At 33.4% G+C, this 24,877-nt stretch overlaps 2 protein-coding genes across 3 annotated transcripts in view; one reads left to right on the top strand and one right to left on the bottom strand.

The window, feature by feature from the left end:
- Wdr24 (WD repeat domain 24) overlaps nt 1-3,892 on the bottom strand; it is a 60,270-nt gene extending 56,378 nt beyond the window's left edge. For both annotated transcript variants that reach the window (XM_075372667.1, XM_075372668.1), the window contains exons 1-3: nt 3,731-3,892; nt 2,496-2,612; nt 436-658 (exon numbers count right to left, since the gene is read on the bottom strand). In XM_075372667.1, coding sequence (XP_075228782.1) covers nt 436-658; nt 2,496-2,612; nt 3,731-3,824 — 434 coding nt within the window. In that variant the 5' untranslated portion in view covers nt 3,825-3,892. The remainder of the gene's footprint in view (nt 1-435; nt 659-2,495; nt 2,613-3,730) is intronic.
- A 511-nt stretch (nt 3,893-4,403) lies between these two features.
- RhoGEF4 (Rho guanine nucleotide exchange factor 4) overlaps nt 4,404-24,877 on the top strand; it is a 54,092-nt gene continuing 33,618 nt past the window's right edge. Inside the window, exons 1-3 of the mRNA XM_075373936.1 lie at nt 4,404-4,462; nt 4,645-4,775; nt 6,700-6,827. Coding sequence (XP_075230051.1) covers nt 4,673-4,775; nt 6,700-6,827 — 231 coding nt within the window. The 5' untranslated portion in view covers nt 4,404-4,462; nt 4,645-4,672. The remainder of the gene's footprint in view (nt 4,463-4,644; nt 4,776-6,699; nt 6,828-24,877) is intronic.

Genomic DNA, 24,877 nt, shown 5'->3' with positions numbered 1-24,877 from the left:
TAATTACTAGTTTTAAGTTTCCATATATAGTGAATTATTCATAATTTGAAACAGATATTTTAAAATCAATATATACAAGGAAGTGGTTATAGTATACAATATTTTCAGACAAACTAAAACAGAACCATGTCTTCATTAATTTGATAAGAAATTGATGCTTAGATCTTTTCCCAAATGTGTATTTTAAGTACAATATTTGGTATTTATATCCCTCCAATATGCTCAGAAGTGCAGTAAGCACTAACTACTCAACAGTTAAAAACCTACACTGTAAAACAATTTACCATTAATACAGTCCAATTATAAAATATGCTTTAAATAATCTTACAGTTAATAATAGAAAACTAAAAAATTTTAAAACCACCAAATAAGGCCATGAAGCATTCATATCAAACTACAATTTGATTTACTTTTAATTCGCAAAGCCTAACTTACCTATCAAATGTTCTAGTTGCTTCTTTTATCCTCAAATCAAATGTTTTCATAGTACCATCCTGTGAACCAGATATAAGCCAACTAGATTCAACTGTATGAAAACTAACTTTGTTAACCGTACGTTTATGATCTAAAAATACACGTTCTTGTTTAGAACGAGATACTCTGTTTAAATTCCACACTACAACTGCTCCATTAGTAGCGGCAGTTGCTAGAATATGATCTGTAACACAGAAAAATAAAATAAATAGTAATAATGCTATTTAATTTGCTATATATAATACATAATTTAATATTATTCAAATCAATAAGATATATATATTTTTTGTTTAAATTGTACAATATTTGGTAATTATAATACTCCAGTATGCTTACAAGTGTAATAAACACTCAACAGTTAAAATCCTATACTGTAAATAAGACATATATTTTTTGTATAGAAAAATGGAAGTAAAAGATAAAAGATTTCATTTTGGCTATATAATTCTAAAACCAAGGTAATATTTCTCTCTCTCCCTCTCACTCTATCTATCAAATCAGAAATAATTTTCTACTATTTTTCATTTTGTATAAAAAATTAAATTTAATCTTTATTAAATTTCAACTTTCTTAAAATATATTTTTATATTATTTTTGGTTATAGTTGTGTTTTGAGAATAAACTACAGGTAACAGCCATCTCACTAGAATTTTCATTCTATTTCATCAACAATTCCTTTTTCTATGTTCTATTTGGTAGGAAAGCTCTCTTACGCCCATATATTCTTAATAAGTCCATTAAAAGTATCATTAAGGAGACAACAGATGCTTATTTGCTACAAGAAGAAAAAAGCCCATTTTCATCCCTCATACACTGCTAATCCCCTGAAAAAGAATATCAGACATGATCTGGGACAAAATGAGTATATGGCTCTTCCTAAAATAACTTGATATTGATATTTATATAACATTTCATTAAATTAATTAAAAAGTAATTAAATCAAAAGTAATATTCCACACTAATTAACATCAAATTAATTTACATAAAAATAAACATGGCAAAGCTGTAACAGATCTTGGGTTTTCCAAAGCTTGCAGATATGGCTACTGCATGATATTGTTCTCACATTTCTTCAATTTATAAACAATGAATTTTATTATCGGTTACGTACTGACTTTTTGCTAAAATATTAATTCCCCATATAAGATTAAAGCTTCTGTTTAAGTAATTTACAACATTATAATCCATGAACTGAAAATATATGAAATGCTGCAATAATGTCATCTGCACATGTAAGTTTTCTCTATAGAAAATGTTCTAATACTGACAGGAAATATTTATTACATTTTAATTATTAATAACCAATCACTCATAAACAATAACTAGGAGAGTTTAGAAATGCAGTCATGGGAACAGTTCAAATCAGTTCAAAGAGATTTAAAATACGATGAGGAATCTAATGTGGACTATAAGAGGGGAAAAAATCTTGGTTTAAATAATAAATTGAAATTGTCCAAAGCTAAGGACCATAGAAGAATAAATCTATAAAAAAAGTGTAGAAAACAAAAAAAAAAAGAAAAGAATGTTTGGAATGCTGACACATCCAAGAAGGAACTAATAATAAAATAAAATGAAGTAAGGTACGCAGAATCAAGACAGACATGACCAGATGATATCTGTCAAAACAGATTTACAGAATTTCGAAAATTGTTCACAAATTATAAATAACTTAAAGAAAAAGCTGACTTTTCATGCTGTGATTTTCCTAGCTGTCTAATCCCACCATGGGATAAGGGTTAACTACTCCACCACTTTTTGATTTTTCATAAAAATCTAATATCATCAATGTCCCACATAAATGAGTAACTATGTTAAATTCTGATTATGCATTCACCTGTTAAGCAAAACAGATGCTACCACATATCCAAAATTACACCCTAGATTCTTTTTTAGTTTTGAACTAAAGGATCACAAAATAAGAAGAAATACAAAATTAATGTCAAACTACGTTCACATAGAAAACTTCTTTTCATTCGCAAACTTACTGATTAAACATAATGTATCATGATAGTATTACCTACCTTCATTTGTACTCCAAGCTACATCATTACAAGAAAAATTAAGATTTAAATTTTTTCCTACTCGAAGATTACATGTTTCAACAAACTCTTCTTCTTCAATATTAAATACCTTAAAAACTGCAACAAAAATAAAAAAATCAGTTGCTAAAAATCAATTATAAATTCAAAACATTAATTACCATAAATATAAACTCATGTTTAATATTTCACTGTTAGATTCAATGGAGTGGGTCACAGCCTAAAAGTTTTTTTTTGAAGATCCTATTTGCTATGAGAAACTTAGGTAAAACTAACAAACTCAATTTTATGTTCATAAAATTGACAATACTGGTTCTTCTCTATAGTACACCATAGTTTTAAATGAAACTGAAAATACCATTTCCAACCAGGAAACTTTTCTAAAATTTGGTCTGTTTAGTTGTGGGAAGTAATTAGGGAGGACTTAAGACTATTCCTGAATATTAAACCAATATTTTTGTCACAAGTTGCCCATACTATTATACTGGCCAAGATTGTGCTAATGTTACATTGGTTCAAGAGCAACAAATGTAGTATTTGCATCTTTTTTCCCCAATCAGTCCTCAACTCTAGTGTCCACATTAGAGTATAACTCTACATCATTGTTTTTACAATTGGTTTCCAGTAAACAACATGCATAAAAGGTTGGATGGTTCCACTTTTCATTAATTCTTTATAGTCGCATCACTGTGGCTTTAAAGAATTTTTAAAATTAAAGCTTTTTTATCATAGGTTGCACACACAATATAGAGATGTTAAATATAGCCATATCCTGAATGTTGGAATATTATAACATACTCCTATGTTATTTCATCATATCAAATCTCAGAAACTGATACATTAAGACTCTTCATCAAATTGGTTCATTTTTTTTAATAATAATAATCAGCTTACGTTTTACAACTTAAACAATGCAATTAATATATCATCAGTTATTGGCCATTCGGCCACAAATGTAACATTCATTTTCCAAAAACTAATCTCTAAAATTTCGCTTGAAATTGATTTTACAGCTGTATATAACCAGATGTCTAAACGTCATGCAAGAAAACGTACAACTTTATCCGTACCTCATACAAGCAATTTAATCAATATTCCACAATGAAAATGAAAAACTGACAGTGAAAATTCTGATTAAAGAAAAGTAAGTAGCAATAAACCTGAAAACGGTTAATGAAACAAGTAAACAATGCTGAGTTGGAAGGAATAATTTTTACCATTTCTCCCAGCAATTACAACTTGTGTGTTATCTTTATTTAATGCAAGAGCATTTGCAGGTCCATCCTGAGTTATAAACATGGTCCGAGGCATCTTAAAAGAATATAATAATAAACCTCTACACTACACTGAAGTTTTAAGGTTAGAAATCACACACGTAAAATCATAACTATCATAATTACCAACACTAGAATTGTGGAAAATTCCACTTTTAAAAATTGCTTTATAAAATATCAATTAGGTAATAAATAAATAATTCATTTTTATTGTTTTAAAAGCAATATAGAAATCATTTTGAGCAACACATAAATATAAATTTATAAAGAATATTAAAAATTATCAACAAAAATTTATTATTATTATTTAATGAATTGACAACGTATTTAAAAAAAATAATTATTTATTTTAACAGATCTTAGAGCGCATATGAAGGTTTGCATTTGGTGTATAACAGCAGTTTGACTGTCAACCGGCCTCCGTGGTGCCATTGGTAGCGTCTCGGCCTTTCATCTGGTGATCCCGGGTTCGAATTCCGATCAGGGATGGAATTTTCACACGCTACAAAAATTTCCATTTAATCTCATCCAAAAATTTTCATTTCATTTCAGAAAAAAGTAGTTTGAATATCAAAAAATTTAACTTTACAGTTGGTAGAACCGACAGAAGATTGCAAAGCTTTATGGGTAAAAATACAATTTTATAACGGTCGTTGTTTTATTAGTGTTTGATCGGTACGTAAATTTAATGTAATATTAACACTTGGCTAATTTTATTTTTATAATCTTATTTACATAAACAGATAATTTAGTTAGGTACATTTTGCACTGAATTCTATATTTACGTGCTATTTAAAAACTTACAGTTTGTCTTTTTTCTTACTTGTAAAATCCTGTGAAAGTAACTATTTTTACAGATATTTGTTTCCATATTCGTTGCTGAAAATGTCTGATTCTAGACCACAAACACCAGAGCAGAGCCTGAGTGATGAGCTGAGAGAATTAATACATAAACGAAATATGCTTACTGAAAGAACAAAAACTAGAGGTAATGTTTTTAATAAAAACTTCATTAATTTAAAATTAGCTATACATTTTTTAAAACGATTTGTTTGGTTATGTATTTCTCTACGAATTAGACCGTTACTAATCCTCCAACCATCTACTTAAAATTAGATAATTAAACAAACAATTGCTCACAGAACAGTGGCCCTAGAATATATAGAGTAATTTGTTCCAATTGTGCAATATTCTACATTGGTCAAAGGCTGAATCTTTAAATAAAAATACAATGAATATTTAAAGCCTTTCATGTCAACATTTGACTGTTATAATTAGTTACCTGTAAACACTTATCCACTGTACTGATATCAATCTTAGTATTCTATATAAAAAAAAGAAAATTTATTTGAATGATATGAAATTCATATACATACAAAAACACAGTAATATAGTAAATCAATAGACTATTCACATATCATATACATGCAATTTGAGATTCTTAAAATGTTTTTGCCTAAAAAATGAAAACAATTGGTGAAGATGGTTTTTAAGACAACTGAAAATATTTTGAAGTAATCTGTTAAAAAAAAATTTATTATACAATTCTATTCAGTTTGTCAGTATAACGTTTAAATTAAAATTAACATACATTATAAAAATGTGTCAGTTTACTGAAACATGAATATCTCACCTTGATTGTGTTATATTTTGATATTTCTGTTTTAATTATTTAAAACTAAATAGAAAAAATGATTTTGGAACAATAATAGGCAAATGTACTGTGCATTGAGGATATATTACCTTCACTATAAACACTAAATATCAGAATATGCAATTTGGCCTTATGTGTCCATCTTTATTCCATACTACATTTCAAAATAAGATGTGGTTTATTTATTGCTCTTTTTACATTTTTTGTCATTTACTATTTTTCCATTACGAAATTGGAATAACAAGAATTATTTATTACCTTCAATGGGGGAAAAAAGTATCATCCCCATATTTTTTTCTAATTTTGGGGAAAAAATGTATAATACCGTTCAGTGTTCATGAGTAATACTCTTACTCTTCAAACTGTCATGAAACTTAAATTTTAACATTGATAAGTTTTTTTTAATGTTTTATTGTGTGAGTAACACCTATGTATAATTTAAATGAAGGCTCCAACTAGCTTGAGCGCATGCACTGCTAATACTATAGTAGATAATTTACCTCAGGAATATATTTCTATCACAGACCTTTCTTTTTATTTCTAACATCTTTAAGCTGTTTAATATCATTGATTTCAAAGCTTAATTGATTAGGACATGGACTGCATTCCCGTAAAAGATAACTAATTTCATAATTTTTTTTAATCATTAATAGTAAACTCATATGAAACAAGTGTATCCGTATTGCTGTGTTATGTGGATTATGAAACTCTAACGTGAATTGTGGATCATTTACATTGTATGAATTTCCTTTTTCAATCTCATTAACAGTTATAGTTAATGAATAAGTTTATAAATGTTCATTCACTATTTACTTACTTCAGTTCATAATAAATGAGAAATTATTTTTGGTAATTGTATACAATCAGGGACTCACCTCCAATGTTGGTGAAATTTGAAGCATATCTTATTTAGGACCTAATTTATTCATTACAACTAAAATTATTTATCAGAAATGCTTTTCACCTGAGTTATATCCATCCCTTGTAAGTTACACAGTACTTTCGCCAAAAATTTTGTAATGCAGCAGTGTGCTAGTGAAGTATACATTATTTTCAGACTAAATGATTTGGTTAGTTAAATGAGATTAGATTCATGTTAAACTAAATTAAGTTAGCTTAAGTTAAGTGAAATTCATTCAATTGAGTTTAGTTAGGTTAAGATTATTAGTTTGTAACAAATTATTCCTTTACATTTTTATTTTTTGCATAATCAATAGATTTTATGTCATAATTATAAACAAACATTTCCTTTTTGTAGTCATCTACGAACTTCAAAAAGAAAAAATTGAAAATGAAGAACGAAGATTGTATTTCCAACGAGAAACATTAAAGGAGATCATAACTTCAGAAGAAAGATATATTAATCAATTGGATATTATTCTTAAGGTAATAATTTTGTGTCCATTATGTTTCAATATTGTGTTACTAGCAGCTTCTATATAATATAACTGAATTCTGGAAAAGTAAGATTACTTACTTTAGTTTAGAAGCTTAAAAAAAATTAAATTTAGATTTTTTTTTAATTTATTATAATTAGAGTCAATATTTTGCTACCATATCTGAAATATTTTTAAAAAAGGGACCAACTGCATTTCTCAATTTATTCAGATTTTTTATTTCCGGGACCACCATTAGGTATTACTTCAGAGGCTGAGATGAATGACAATTTTTTAGCATGTGAAAATGCCATGCCTGACCAAAATTTGAACCTGGACCTCCGGTTGAAAGGCTGAGACGCTACCATTCATTCAGATTAAAATGGATTTTAAGTCTTTGCCCAATTATACCTTCAGTTTTTCACATAACATCCATATCCATCATGTAAGATATCAAGATAGGTTTATTTTTAAGTAAAATATCACATTAGACTCTGTAAAACTAAAAAAAAAAAAATAATTTGGTTTATATTTATATCAGAAGATGATATTAGTAAGTAGATAAAATTATGACAATTAGCAACAATTAAACATATACTTATGGCTGCTAGAACAAAATAGTACAATATATGTATTGTATAAGGTATAGCTTGTCCAAGCTGAATTTGCACAAATCTGATCTAGGCACCTGTTGACTAGCTAGTGCAGGGCTATAATATGCTACTCATGGAATACAGTGTATATGCAGTATAATAAATCTATAGTATATATACAGTATAATCGGTTAAGTAAAATTTTAACACTTTACGTTATATAGCAATTCGATCAAAACTGCCCGGATTTGTTGCTTCCTTTTTGCTTTTTATTCCTTTGTGAGGAGAACTGAATTTTTTTCTGAAGCTATTTCACTAGTAATTCAATAAACTGTTCTTTTGAAGACTCCTATGACACAGGTAACACGTTCTATAACCTTTTTGGGGTCAGTAACAAACATTCCAACTGCAGCTTCTCCTGTCTTGTAATTAAAAATGTGTTTCATTCCCTTTGCTGTGAATGTCTTTTCCATGTAAATTAGACATAATATGCAAACTAATAAAATAAAGTCACAACCATAAGAATAGAGCAGACAAAAATTTATTAATTTAACATAAATAAATTACTTTTAAAATTTCACTTAAGATTTCAACTACTTTCAAGAATTGAAACTCAAAGAATGTTATAATCGGACAAAAGCCTTACTCTTCAGAAGCATACAGTTAACTGGACAAGTTTTAATACATGTTGAGTCTCTGACCAACCACATTAGAAAAATTCATTAATTAAGAGTAACAAAAAAATGAGAATTTATTTAAAGAGATTTAAATTTTAAAGAGAAACCTGAGTCTTAACATAACTAATCATGATTCATGTTAATATTTGTAATAATTTAATTTATAATATAAAAAAATATATTATATTAATTCGATCAACCCAAGTACAGAATTAATAAAACAGGATGACACCTACTTTATTCCATAATCCAAATAAGAGTGCTTTTGTGAGTACCTCGCATCAGTTGCTCTATAGGTTTTTAAATCTTTCATTGCAAATTACGCATTAAAATTAAAATTTTGCATTGCAAATTGCGCATTTAAATTTAAATTTGTTTTTCAATTAAATCAAAACTGAAATAAAACTAAGTTTTTTGTATTTTTTTTTTTTAATATTCAAATATTTAATTTGTAAATTAAAATTGCACATATATTTAAAATTTGAAGTTATTAATAAAATTAAATTAAAAATTATTATTTTAATTTTATTAATGACTTACATTTTATATATATACAACTTTAATTTTTAATTATAACTTACAATTTAAATTTTCAAATATAAAAAAAAAATATAAAAATTTTATTTTTATTTCTGTTTTGATTTAATTGGAAAAGGATCTTTTAACAATTTTATATGCAATTTGCAACAAAAGATTTGAAAAATTATAGAGCACTGATGATGCAAGGTACTTGTGAAAGCGTTCTTGCTTGTATTATGGAATAAGGTAGATGTCATTTTATTTTATTAATTCTGTACTTGGGTTGATCAGATTAATAAAATTTGTATAGTACAGAGAAAATGATTCCTGAAAGATCCTTTCAGGAATCATTTTCAATCATTTTAGAATTTTTTTCTAAAATCGATCCGATTTTAGGAAAAAAATATATGTGCTTGTGCACGTGTATGTGTATGTGTGTCATATGCAACTGCAAATAAAGTATAAATTAGAAAGGAATCATTTAATAAGTTAGCCCCTGAATGAATCAGGAATGGTTTGTATAAATAGAGATATAATGTTTCATTTGAATGTTTAGAATGACACATTGTTCAGTTATTATTTACGTAAACCTGAGTAAAGAAATTTTTTCTTATGTTTAACTCATTGCCTAGGCTAGCGTATGGTTGTTCGTCAATCCCAGAACAAAATGTGAAGAGCGTATAAACAAATGTACTTTGGCCTAAACACTAAACAGTAACAGCCGATTAGTCTGCATAATATTTCATAGCATATCTATTTCAGTATATAATAAAGAAATAAATTATTAATTTAATAATATATAAACTCAGGACTAAATAAGTAGCTAATAAATATAAGACATGGATGATTTGCTTATTGAGTGGAATAAACAATAGTCGTACCGTATACATACTGTCTTTAATCGAACAGTATTATAAGCCCGTGCTAGTTAGGCGGCAAGATATAGAGCTATGCTGTTCATCAGATCTGTGCCAATTCAGGTTGGATAGTCTATAACAATATATAGAATATATAGGTACAACTGATTATAAAATAAAAAATATATATATATAACTATTAAAAAAACCCACAACATTTCAGATCTCAATATCATAAAGTGATAAGAATACATGCTATTTTGTTAACATAATGTTGAAAAAATGTTTGTGTTGTTTTTTCAGAACTAATTCATAAATTATATTTAATGTTTAACTTCAGGTACATTGCAGGGATCATGCTTGTGACAGAATTACAAAATTTATTTTTTAAATAAGAGCCATTTTGATTTAAAAACAAAATTGAATGACATTAAAAAACTATTCCATTGAAATAACCTTACATGTGTATATTAGTTTTCTCCACAGTTGCCATTCACTGCTACACATTTTTTTATGTTCTACTACCTTTAATTATTCCTTCGGAAAATGTTCCTATCAGTGATTTAAACCAATTAATTTCTTTGTCTTCCAGTTCCTCATTAATTTCAAACTTTTGTGATACAAGCCTACAAGCCTTTGTTTTGAAAAGAAATGGAGGAAAAGTTAACAACCACTAAGTGCGAGGTCGAGACTGTATGGTACACGTTCAGAGATTTTTCAGCAAAGTTGCTTTAATTCTTTTACTCTTTTTGTTGAATTGTTCAGTCAAGCATTGTGTAGAAACAAAATCTCAGTGCTTTGTTTCGACCTTCATATATGATTGTCTCATTTTCAGTCACCTTCATAGTGCTGCAAAAATGCTTCAGCTGCAGCAAGACATTTTCCTTGTGTCCATCTGTTAACATTTGGTATCCACCAGCCACATACAACTTTCTGCAATTAAATTTTTGTAAATTGCTGAACATAAAATATTTGGAAATTCATTTGGGAATTATAAATTGCCTGTTATAACAAATTTTTCATTCACTTTTTTCAATAAATAATTAGCGACTGCTGATAGGCAACAACTATGTTCTCTTTCATGAACATTCATCCTGCATTCTTGAAACAAACAGCATTTTTATTTTACCTTCTCATATGTTTGGTCTATAAAAAATTGAAATTTCTTTGTGAAATTCAGCAAATTCAAATTTGTTTTTTTGCATTCAGAAGCACATTACTGCTTCAACTCACACTTGGTGGGACTACGGTAGCTTGACAGAAAATTGTCAACCACCCTAATAGTAGTACGGAAATGGGTACGGCGTCAAAAATGACGTCATCCAAGATGTCGGCCATCTTAAGATGGCGGTGGTCGGTCATCTTGGATTGTGACGTCAGTGACGACGTAGCCCGCCAAGATGGCGGTGGTCGGCCATCTTGGATTGTGACGTGTTTTTTGACGATGTACCTCGAGGATGATCCTGGTCGTCCAGGCGACGGCGTCGGGAGGCGCGCGTCACTGAGAAAGAGAGGGAGAGGTTCTCGTCGTAGATCGTGCACCGCGAGGCGGTGGTGTGTTAGCGTGCGTGCGTCAGCGGAGCGACGTAGAGAGACAGATGTTTACAGTGCGGGACGCGGACGCGTCGGACCCACAATTCTTGTGGGCCCGACGCGGTCTGAAGATGTCCAATCGCAGCGTCGAAAATCGGTGCACTAGCCGTTAGTGAGTACGTGCGAACTGGAACGTCGTCGTCGTCGCGTTTCTAATAGATGCGATAAGGAAATTTTTTTTTATAATTATCGAGTCACGTGTGTGTTTGGATATGAGCGAAAACATTTTGTGTTATTTCATCTGACGTCGGAATACACGGCAGGCCTTGGAATCTTCATCCAGTAATGCCGATCGACTAAATTTTTTTCTAAAAAAATAGTCTTACATTACTGTTTGCGAGGGGTGGAGGGTTAGAGTTGTTGTTGCATTTCCATACCACCCAAGAGGTAGCAACCGTGGCGCGTTGACATTTTTTTAGAGTGAAATCTCTCCCCGATAGGCCTACAAAACACTCGTACGAAAAAAAATAAGTTGGATACTATAAAAATTACTCCGAACAAAAATAAAGAGTGACTTGTATTCTGTGTATAAAAAAATGTACGTAATTAAAAATAAATGGTCGCATTTCCACACCACCCAGGATGTAGCAACCGCGACGCATTGAATTTATCTTCATTAATAAAATCTTAAATACTCCTCACCATTTGTAATATAATTCGACAGTCGATAAATCCAATATCAATTATAATACAGGCCTTGAAACCGTACATACAATAACAATCATTGTATGGGGGTTTAAAGTGTTTTACCAAGCAATAGTAGAACATGGAAACATCTTCATGATACTTCTTTACGAAACCATGATATCATGAGTAATGAACAACAAATGCAGATAATGGATACTGATAAACTTGCACAAGAAAATATATCCAACCATGGGAGGAAATTGTCAAGACTTTTCACAGAAAACCCACTTATGTATGCAAAACTCGTTTTCTTGTGCAAGTTTGTCAGTATCCGTCATCTGCATTTGTTGTTCATTACTCATGACATGGTTTTTGTAAAGAAGTAGCATGAAGATGTTTCCATGTTCTACTACTGCTTGGCTACTAGTTTCGCATATATAAGTGTACTACAACCTGTTGTTGTAGTGTTGGAAAGTATTTTAATTTTGTAACACTTTCCTCACCATTTGTAACATAATCGCATAGCAGATATCAGATCGTGTCACGGGCCTTGGAACCGTACGTACAATAATAATTATTATTGTATGGGGGTTTTATTATTGTATGTAAGTGTTTTTTGTGTGTATGTATGACGTAGTCTATTAAAAAACTAGGTCTTGCATCTTCTCTTCGGTCATCGCTTTGCCAAATCATTTCGGTAAAAAACACTTCATCATACGCAAAACAGTCTTCCTAAACTTTGTGTCTGTTAAATCCATAGATTTAATTTTATATTTTAATAAATCACCGACACTTTAAGTTATAATATTTGACACCACCTTTATATTGTTTAATCTAGTAACGAAATTTTCTACCATTATAATTTTCTTCCCACCACTCACACATTGCCATCATCTCTTTTGTGTTGAATGTGTGATGTGAATTATGTTAATACTTTCCTCACCATTTGTAACACAATCAGATAGTAGATAAATCTAATATCAGATCATGTCACGGGCCTTGGAACCGTACATACAATAATAATTATTATTGTATGGCGGTTTACAGTGTTTTTGTTTTCTGTAATTATGTGTTGTATGTTGTAGTCCTGAAAAGGACTTTTTTTTTAATTGTTACTGTAGTCTATTCGAAAACTACATCTTAAGTTTTTCCAACGTTACCTTTATATATCAAATCTAATCGCATCTCCACTACCTTCTCATCTCCTCTTCGGTCATCGTTTGGCAAACCTCTTTGGTAGAAACACTTTACATACCTCACCCTCACACTCCAGCATACACAAAACGGCCTTCCCATGCTTTGTGTCTTTCAAATCCATAGTTTTAATTTTATATTTTTTACCGATTGCCAAATCACCGACACTTTTTGTTATAACATTTGACGCTGCCGTTATATTATTTAATCTTGTAACGAAACCTTCTGCCACTGTAAAGTATAGTAGCGACATACAAGTGAATGAGTTAAACAGTATGTATAACGCTTTATATATATCTCTTATTCCCACCACTCACTCACACATTGCCGTCATCTCGACCAATAGAAACACGGCAATTATCACACGCGCACAAAGTACCACACCCAAGCCACGTGATCGATAGCGACCTCTTCACCTCGAACAAGAAAAAACGATTATTAAAAGCCTGTATGTTATCTCGTCTATGTGTATCCAGTCACGTATACAACATATTTATTACATCCATTTGACCGCGAACATGGAAAAAAACGACTATTAAAAGCCTTTATGTTACCTTGTCTATGTGTATCCAGTCACGTACACATTATTAAATATGATGCAACTCTCATATTAAGAAACCTTACCACCGAATTAAAAAAAAACTTTTCAATTTTGAACCGCAACGCGTCAATACTAATAATAACCTAAAAAAGAACTTACTGTATTAAACACTTTCCTCACCACTTCTAAAATAATTTGACAGTGGATAAATCCAATACAAATTTTGACGGTGGATAAATCCAATACCAAATCATATAACGGGCCTTGGAACCACTTCTTTCAATAACGTTAGAGATTATTAAAATTTAATAGTGTCGTACATTATTGTATGGGGGTTTACAGTGTTTTTTTTGCTTTGTGTGTGTGTTTTGTATGTGTAAATTGCTGTAGTTCTGTTCAATATAGATTATCAATGAAATATTCTTCTATTCGATAAAACTTCACCTCGTTGTATATGATTCTTGTACATTATGAAATAAATCGACGCTAACGGACGTCCCCATTCGTACTGATTACTTTCATCATAATTCATTTCGGAATTCTCTTCAGTATCATATACAACAAGCACACTGGTTTCCTTTGTTGTATATCACAAACAGGAAAGTAATCCGTTTCATCACAGCCTTTCCATCCATCGCACGCAACACGTGATGTGGTGACGTTGTCTTTCTTTTGCGGTGTACAACAGCAAGAACGTTATTTTTTAAACAAGTTGTAGTTAGTTTTTTTAACGTAATCGTATCTAAATTGATGTTCAAAGAATCGTTTAACTAAAAAGCCTTTACACGGTTATCGTTATCGCCTTGGAAACCAGAAAATACAATTTCTCTACTGCCGATAAGTCCAATCGTTTTGTTCCCACATTCAAAGTCACAAAAAACTTTTTAATTATTCATCAAATCGAAAATAATCTTTATAATTGCATTATCATCATCTTTATCAAATACATGATCGTTAACATCAACAATGTATATATAACTGTATTTCAATTTGAAACACATTGGTGTTAAATGTTGTTTACCAACCGTGTAACATCTACCTGTTTAATTAGCTCCATAACACGTAGTAGAAGATGACAACAACGTTGTTAACACTTCAAAGTCCACAATCAAAATAAGACAAGTTCACATCGTCTGCTTCTAAAATACTAATTATGAATGACCTTGAACATAAAAACTGATGTTTTTACAAACATAATTTTATGTCTTCAGTGATACCATCGTCTTTTAAACCGTGATAAGTTAGCTTCATCGGATGGCGTTTTACGACACTCAGTTCATCATCTGTGAATTTGTTTGTATATTGTTTTGGTAAATATAATTGAAAGCAACATAATTCTGTGTCCGAAAAATCGCGGTCATATAATATTGCGCAAATGCGAACCTCGCCATTTTCTGTAAATACTTTTCTCATATCTAATAATATGTAATCTTCACCGACACTAATATCGGTCAACGTTCTCAACGTTAGCTTAAAATCCTGGTCGTCGTTGAAAATATTAATGAACGATATAGCGTCCATCGTCGTCGCTGCAGTTGCAGGACTTGTACTCGATTGATTGTCCAACGCCGTCGGTACCGTGTAGATATTTATGTCGTATTCCTTTCTCCCACTCTTTTCGGTAAGTTTACAAAACAACCCGTAGAGTTTGTTTTCATCGATAACTCTACACGCAAATGGCGGAGGATTGTCCCACAGTAATTCAAATTTGTTTTCACACAACAGCGCTTTAAACACGTTTCCCATAATCAGTTCGCACAAGCACAAGTATTCGGGTAACCCACGTCCGCTATAGTCGATTTTTTACAATCGATTGCATAACTTTGACCATCGTTACAGTGTTCAACAAGCATCATAAAACAATTTTTACATGCGTACGATGCAACCAATTTCAATTCGTTAACCAAATCAGTAAAAGTCTTTTTTGTGATAACCATTTAATAATAATAATAGATAAGGACTGTATAAGGACTTATTTAGTTGTCTTACCACCACAACCTTTACACGCAACGTCAACAGTATCGATCTTTAAGCTATCAAGATATTCTTGCAAGCGACTATGAATTTCATCGTAAGTGGCGTTATAATTAAAAACTACTCTAACCGTATTGACACGATTCAAATCAATATTTTTGTTTAAAGCTTGCGGAAACGCTGCATTCAAAATTTTCATAAGGTGTCGCAATGTTCTTACACGACGATGGGGGAAAAATTTAATTAACCACACCGATGCGGCAATATCAACATCCATCGCTAAACTGTTAATACACTAAATCATCAGACCCTCTTAATAGGTTGCGTTTCCACACCACCCTGGAAGTAGCAACCACGGCGCGTTGAGATTATTTTTTTTACATGAGTGAAATCTCTCCCCAGAGGCCAACTATAAAACACTCGAATTTTCTTATATCTATTTTTTTGTTTTTTTTTCTTGCAAATTCTATAACCAAAGACGTATATTCAACAGCATACTGACTGAGCACTACATCGGTAGTTTTCGAGGCACAATAGAGTCGAATGAAAGCGGAATGTTTTCCTTGATATAATCTTTCCAACGTTGTAATCCGTGCGAGTTAATCGGTTTGTTGCACCAACAACATTATACGCACAAGTCGTTGAACGAATAGTAATAACCATTCTTGGCCAATTCTTCTTAGTTTTCTGCGTTAGTATTTTCAAACGATCCGCTTCTCTGACCAGATCCAACTGATTTATACATAACTTTAACCATTCTAAGTAACAACATTCAGTTTGCAACGCACATTTGCCACTGGTGTGGAGATTGTGATACGGACAATTTACGATGTAATTTGAACTCTGTTTCGGTGCGCCTTCTTGGTATCGTCCGTACATCGTTATGAAATCGATGAAGGAATTCGCATTTCTCCAATCCCTTGGTATATATTGTAGCGAATTGGGAACAAAGCTTCATCATAATATCATCGCTGTATACAGCCTCACCGGTAATACCAATCGATTTTGTGAAAATAGTAGTACGGAAATGGTGGTACTGTCGCCATTTGTAACGTCATCCAAGATGGCGGACGGCCGCCATCTTGGAAACGTCACTACTGACGTCATTAATTCAAGATGGCGGTGGTCTGCCATCTTGGATTGTGAGGTCATTGGCGACAGTAGCCCGTCAGTGTTGCCAACTTGATTTATTTTGTGTCGACAGTCCGTCAGTGTTGCCAACTTGATTTATTTTTATTGCAGTAATATTTCAAAGGTTGGTAGCACTGTTGTGTGGCAATTGGTTTGAATTAAATAAATAATATTTAAATTGAAAAAAAATTCGGTTGGCTAGAGGATTCGAACCCGGTCATAACGGGACGCGACCGACTGACGCCTTAAACCAATTGGCTGCGGTGACTCCCTGATGTAATGAGTGAAAAATGTTCTACATAAGCTGTGAATTTTAACGTCACTTCAGTCTGTACACACACGCGCGCGCACACACACATATATATATATATATATACACAAGAGTGAATAAAAAAAAATTAGACTTACCTCGAGGATGATCCTGGTCGTCCAGGCGATGGCGTCGGGAGGCGTTACCGCGAAGGGGAGAGGTTCTGGTCGTAGATCGTGCACCGGGAGGCGGTGGCGACGGTGTCTGATGCGCGTGTGTTTGCGTGCGTGCGTCAGCGGAGTGACGCAGGGTGTTTACCGTGCGAGATGCGGCGCTCGACTGAAGAATTGTGGGACCGACGTGGTCTAAAGTTGTCCGATTGACCAATCACAGCGTTGGAATTCGAATCGGCGAATGCGCACTAGCCGTTAGTGCGTACGTGCGAACCGGATCGTCGTCTCTAATAAGGGCGGATGCGATAAAGAAATTTTTTTTGATAATTATCGAGTCACTAATACAAAAGTGACTTGAGTTGTAACCGGTTAAATCCGGTTGTGTCTGGATCTGTAAAATAAAAAAAAGTTATGAAATGAATTTATGTGTTGGAACACTCTCCTCACCATTCGCAAGTGTAATTCGACAACAGATGGTGAATCTGACGTCGGATTACACCGCAGGCCTTGGAACCTTCATCCAGTAATGCCGATCGACTAAATGTTTCTAAAAAATAGTTTTACATTACTGTATGGGGGTTTAGAGTGTTGTTGCATTTCCACACCACCTTAGAGGTAGCAACTGCGGTGCGTTGAGATTTTTTTTAGAGTGATATCTCTCCCCAGTAGGCCTAAAAAACACTCGACTATATATATCTTAAGAAACGTCTTCATGATACTTCTTTACAAGACCGGGATGTTATGAACGACAAATGCAGATGATGAGTAATGATAAACTTATACAAGAAAGCACATCTTTGTGAAACAAAAAAAATCCCAAGATAACTCTCTAATTTATGAATGCGAAACCTGCCTTGTGTAAGTTTATCACTACTCATCATCTGCGTTTGTCGTTTATAACATCACGCTCTTGTAAAGAAGTAAAGAAATAATGTTTCGCATACATAAACGTATTATTGCAAGCATATGTCTATCACACCACTTCCTTCTATTTTGAAAATACTTAAAAAATTTGTTAAACACTCTCCTCACCATTTGTAACACAATTGATAGTGGATAAATCCAATATCATATCATGTCACGGGCCTTGGAACCATTGCATACAGTAAACGTAAATGAATATCGTCTTTTTAAATAAAAACAATAGTTACAATTTATTTTATGGGGGTTTAAAGTGTTTTTTGTTTTGTGTATGTGTGTAATTTTGTGTTGATTGTGTAATGTGTTGTAATCCTTAAAAGGACTTATTTAAACATCGTAGAAATTAAAAAATTCGTTGACGGTTTTCTTTATCCTCTTCTTTGCGTTTCGTATTCTTGTATAAAATAAAATAAGGAGAAGCGATGTGACGTCCTTTCATATATCGTTTGGTTTTAACGTAATCGAATTCTGAATTTTCATTTGTGTCGTACGCCACCAACAGCGGTTGGGTATCATCGTCACAACCATCGGCAGAACAATCTACCTCATCACGACCTCTGAAGAAAAGTCCCCCGTCCGTCGCTACATTAGCTGTTACTCTTCTTCTTTCGTTTGCAGCATACACGTTTACAGCGAGTACGTTATTTTTTCAATGCGACGTATTGAGATTTTTTAACACGAACACATTCAACTTCATATTCGACGAACGATTTAATTTGAACGCCTTTACGTTACCGTCGTCACCGTAGAATCCAGAAAACAGTACTTCTTTGCTGTGAATAAGTGCGATAGCTTGCTCACCGCATTCAAATTCGCAATAATATTTTCGTCCATATCCGAAATCATCATCATTGAAAACCACTCTTATGACCAAGTAACTGTGTTTTAATTTAAAACACATAGTCGTCAGTTGTTGGTCACCGACGCGCACGCGTACATCTTCTTCACTAAACTGAATCATGTTTACACCTCGAACGTTTCTCAACGTATAAACTGCTTTACTCAGTTACACTGTATTTATAAGCTCCTCCCCACCACCATAACTACCACACCCTGCTATCAACGAATCAGAATGTCACAACCTCCCCTCCACAATTCGAAAAAAATTCATCTGATAGGTATGGTGATATCCTGACAAGTGCATTTTGTATGATTTGAAGCTACAATTTTTCTATGATACATTTTCAAAGTGTTATTAATAAACTGTTCTGTTATGTTAATTTCGACTATCACCTTTTCGATACCATTAACATCTGGTTGGCATACGAATTCAAGACTCTGGCAACAACTCGAACCTATATCACAACGATGTAGAACGACATAAACCGGTCTGAAAATAAATCTTTGAGAATTTAAATCTTTCGAAAGACTCATTACCATTACGGATCTTTGTTGCGGTATTTTATACCGAAAAGCTAACGTTTGCATATACGTTTCGTAGAATAACGAATGGTGACACTCTACAGTAGTTATAATGTAACAAAATCTGTACACACAATAAAATATTCATTTTCCCGATGTTCAACCGTTCACACCAAATGCAGAAGTACGAATAAATTTATTGTCGTTAGCAGACGACTAAGACGCCCCTCGCGAGAAATTTTAAAAACAAAGAACTAAGATCGTTTTTGTTTAAACACTCTCCTCACCATTTGCACGATAATCTGATAGTAGATAAATCTATTACTACATCATGTCGCGGGCCTTGGAACCACTACATTCAATAAATGTTAAAAATATCCTTTTTTTTGTTTAAAAAAACAATAATTAGTTACAAATTTATTGATGGGGGTTTAAAGTGTTTTTTGTTTTGTGTATGTATGTGTAATTTTGTGTTGTTTGTTTAATGTGTTGTTGTCCTGAAAAGGACAGTTTGAATAGCTACCTGGTATTATTCGAATACCACATCGAAGGCTTTTCCGATGCGTCCTTTGAAGACGAGTTTAAGTTTCATTTCCATTATTGTGTCAAATTCGTCCTCTTTCAGTGTTTCCGCAAACCTTCTCGGCAAGTACACATTGAACGTCGTTTCCTCACCATCGCGTAAACGACACACGATACTTTTTCCATACCGCGTTGCAATTTTTCTCAACCATACAACCTCGTACGGTTTCCCAATTGTTAGATCACCAACGCTCTTCGTCTGGGTTGGTTGCAACCAGACGCTTATTCAATTGGTGAATAAAATCGTTTCTACCGTCAGTCATTATGGTGTTGTTATTTCTTCAAACGTTAGCTCTAGAATGAGACTAGGACGGTTACGAATGGCTATTTATACCCACAAATCTGCTTATCAACATCCGCATTCGGTAATCCAAGAATCGACGATAATATTAATTTTAATTTTTTTATCAAAGCGATAAATAATTCCTCGAATTGTATTTATTTTAATTTCTTATCTACTAACCACATACGGTCGAGCCAATTATTTTTTCTTATCGAAGCGATAAATAATTTTTTATTCTTATCGTCACGATAAATAATTCCACGAATTGTATCTATTTTTAATTTCTTATCTACTACCCACATCCGGTCGAGTCAATTATTTTTTTTCTTATCAACGCGATAAATAATTTTTTTCTTTCCAAATTACAAGCCAATTATTTTTTGTTCTTATCGACACGATAAATAATTCCACGAATCGTATTTATTTTAATTTCTTATCTATAACTTGCGTTCAGTCGTATCAATTAAAAATTACTTTTATCACGTTCACTGAGAGACGTTCCACTGAACGCTATTCACAATGGATCTTGCTACCGACGAGCAATTTATATTGTACGACATAGAGTGCGATAATAAAGAAAATATCGATCCAAATATTGGTGAGATTTTTCAGTATTTACAAACTTTAACAAACAATAATAATAATCAATACAGAAGACCTATAAAGAAAAAAAAGAATAAAGCAAAAAAGACTTACACAAAATTATAATTATGTACATTTAAGAATTTAATTGATTAAAAGCCTCTCGGGTAAAGGTACATTCGCGTTGTGAGAGGATGAGAGAAATTTTATAAGTCTCTTAAAAACCTTTACCACCACCACAAAAAAATACATTTGTTAGAGTTGCGTTTCCACACCACCCAAGAGGTAGCAACTGCAGCGCGTTGAGTTTTTTTTTATGCGAGTGATATCTCTCCCCAATAGGCCTACAAACACTCGTGCAAGATTTTACAAACTTATTTTTATATCCTCGTTGAATTCGTCAACGTCACCGTTGGCGAGTTTTTTCTTTCCATAATAAGTTAATTTCATCGAATGATTTTTTACAACGTTCAATTCATCGTCGGTAAATCTGTTTGTATACGTCTTTGGTAATAAGGTTTGAAAGCTGTCCGGTTCATCCGATTCGCTGTCGAACAATATTACGCAAATACGGAGTTCGCCGTATTGAGTAAATATTTTTCTCATTTCCAACAGTACGTAGCTCACACCGATATCAAGATCGGTCAACCTCTTGAACGGTATCTTCTTTAGAAAACAATATTCATCGTTGAAAACGTTAATAAATGCTACGGTGTCCATCTTAACATTCGCAGTGCTCACACTCGAATGGCAATTGCAATTGTGATTTACCTTCTTACCCCCTATTTCCACGACAATTTTGCAAAACAGCCGATAGAGTTCGTTACTATCGATAACTGTACAGGCGAACGGACTTTCCCATAACACTTCGTATTTATTTCCACGTACCATAGCGTGCATTCTTTTCACGTTTTCAATAATCAATTCGCGCGAACATAAGTATTCTGGTAGACCACGACCGCAATAGTCGAATTTCTTACAATCGAAAGCATGTATTTCATCATTAACATCGTAGTGGGTGGTAAGCATCATAAAACAATATTTGCAAATATACGATGCAATAAACCTCAATTCGTTTACCGAATCGCTAAACGTTTTCATCGCTACTATATCGGGTCGCCACTATAGTGAATATAATGTCTACACAAGCCGTCTACAGTATCTATTTTTAAACTATCTAAATATTCTTGTAAACCGTCGTGAAGTTCAGCGTAAGTGGCGTCGTAATTGAAAACCACTCTAACCTTATTGAAACGGTGTATGTCTGCGGTAATACTTGTTGCGTGAGGAAACGCAGCAATTGTAAGTTTCATACGATGACGCAACGTTCTTACGCGGCGATTCGGAAAAAATCTAATCGTCCACACCGATGCGGCTATGTCAACGTCCATCGCTAAACTGCGGATGGAATTACTCATCGGAAGGACTTTTAAGGAGAAAAAAATGCAATAGGTTTACTATAAAACACTCTCCTCACCATTTGTAACACAATTGATAATGGATAAATCCAATATCATATCGTGTCACGGGCCTTGGAACCACTACATTCAATAAATGTAAATAAATATCGTTTTTTTTTAAATTAAAAAACAATAATTAGTTACAATTTATTGTATAGGGGTTTAAAGTTTTTTTTGTTTTGTCTACGCGTGTAATTTTGTGTTGTTTGTGTAATGTGTTGTCCTGAAAACGACAGTTTGGGAAAGACGGAGAGGTGACTAGTTGAAATAGATTTTTATATAGCCAGTCACCGCTTGTCTTCACATCCCACATGGAAGGTTGTGTTGTATTAAATACCGTACACAATCTATGCAGAATGTGTGACCGCACGGTAGTATCGTTGCTCCTACACGTGCAATCAGACATATTTTACATCGCAGTGTACTGGTCAAATCTTCATCCCGTATAACACCTCGTTCTACTGCACATTTCACATTTCTTAATGCCTCACTAAGCGATTCTAAAAAGGGTACATCTGCATTCTTCAGACTGGAGATACTGCGCACCAAGTTTCTAATACTGGTAACCACTCTTCCTTTAGCAAGTTCGAATGATGTCGATGTTCTCTCACCCATGTTCGTCTGATGTGCAGCTGTGTTGTGAAATGAATGTTGTAGTGAGCAGAGCGACAAATATATATATATACCTTATCAGTGCGACTGTTATGGACTGTACTTCCTGTTATTTCCCGCTTGTTATTTTAAATTTAAAAAAAAAACGGTTGTTTCCACACCACCTACGAGGTAGCAACCGTGGCACGTTGAGATTTTTTTTACGACTGAAATCTCTCCCCAATAGGCCTACTGTAAAACACTCGAATCTTTTTTTATTTTTTTTTGCTAGTGATTCAGTGCAAGCATAAATAATATTCCTGGCATAAAACCAAGATGGAAGGCAATAACTATAATTGAGATCTCTAACCAAAGATGTTGATTCATCAACATCTTGCAGCAGACTGAGCTCTACAGCGGTACTCGACGTGGAACAACATGTTCAAACGAAAGCGGTACGTTTTCCTTGATGCAGTTTTGACAACGAGTTGAGTGGCTATGCACATCCATCCTTTCGTTACACCAACAACATTTTACACACAATTCGTTGATGGAATAGTAATAACCGTTTTTTGCCAATTCCTCTTTGTTTTCCGCGTTTGTGTTCGCAAACGATCGCAATCGATTGGCTTCTCTTACCAGATCCAACGGCTTTACACATCTTCAACCACTCCATATAGAAACAACCGGTTTGTAATGCACATTTTCCACTCTCCTTGTGCGTGTGGTACGGACAATTTACGATATAATTTGAATTCGGTTTCGGTGCGCCGTCCGGTATCTGACGAACATCGTTATGAAACCGTCGCAAAAATTCCACTTTCTCCAGCCCTTTGGTGTGTATTGTGGCAAACTGCGAACATAACGCCTTCATGATATCGTCGTTGTATACGACTTCGCCGTAATTCCAATCGATTTTGTGAAAATTCCTCTCCAACCATCCGGCCATCCGTTTGTATTTAGATGTCAACTCAGACTTTGGATACGGTGATCGAAAGTGAAGAATCATATAGTTTCCATCACCGGCAACAGCAAGTTCTTTAACTATAAACTCACCTCGTTTGCCGAGAAAGCCGTGATACTCGATAACTCCTTCCATGACGATCGCTCATCCGTGTATGAGGATGGCGATATGTAACCACCGACGATGTCTATGAAATCACAATGTTGGTGGGGGATATCCCTTCGTTCTTTTCCCCCTTACCCGCCTTCTTTTTGTCCTTCTTTTTCTGCTTCTTATTGGTCTTGGTCTTTGTGATCGTGTGTTCAATTGAAGAAGGTTTATCATAAGATTTTTTACGCGGATTTCTCCTTTTGCGGATCTTCGTTGGTTTCGATTTAACCTCCTTCTCAGTCGGTTTCGTAACTTCAGGATGGTGATCGATGTTATGCAAAGAATCGTTCATGAATAGAAACGATTGAACGTCGTCTGGCGAATAAACACCACTTCCTTCCATGACGGATGCTCAACAACTACTGATTTGTGTACGCAGTCGGATTAAGCCTTTTTATACTTTCAAAGTAGAAGTGGTGGGAGTTACCCCTTCCACCTGTTCTTCTTCTTCCTCGTTTAGAGGACCATCATAGTCAGCATCATCATGTGCATGTAACGTTATGTTAGGTAATGATATATTGGTAGCGTTTACCTTTGGTAACACTGTTGTCTTCGCTGAAGGTAATGATGATTTTACATTCACTATGGTTTTCCTCTTCAATGCGGTTTTGTCGATGTTTACCTTTGGTAACACTATTGCTTTTTCTGAAGATGACGATGTAGTGTTGTTGCTAACTACGCCAGCAGACACGTTTTTTGAAGATGATAGTGATACTGTAGCGTTGTAAAAAATGGACAAAACCTCCACAGACGATGAATTACACCATACTAACGGTATGTTAACCGGCGATTGTGCAGAAAAAGTCACTCTACACCGTATCGGTTTCATCGTTGTACAAGATTCATGCGAAAAGTCGCCCAGTAACAGTGTTACGATTATTCCAACTGCAATACCCGTTTTAAATACACTAAATGTTATCAGCCATTTCGTAAACTGTCGCCACGTTGACAATATTTGCTTTTTACGTTCCTCTCCCCGTCCACCACCCGAGATCGATTATATATTAAATATCGATTTGAGATCGATATTGATCGA

This window comes from Lycorma delicatula, chromosome 8 (assembly GCF_047948215.1).
Source record: "Lycorma delicatula isolate Av1 chromosome 8, ASM4794821v1, whole genome shotgun sequence".
Lineage (NCBI taxonomy): Eukaryota > Metazoa > Arthropoda > Insecta > Hemiptera > Fulgoridae > Lycorma > Lycorma delicatula.
The sequence above is the reverse complement of the archived record's forward strand: the minus strand, read 5'-3'. Positions and strand labels throughout refer to the sequence as shown.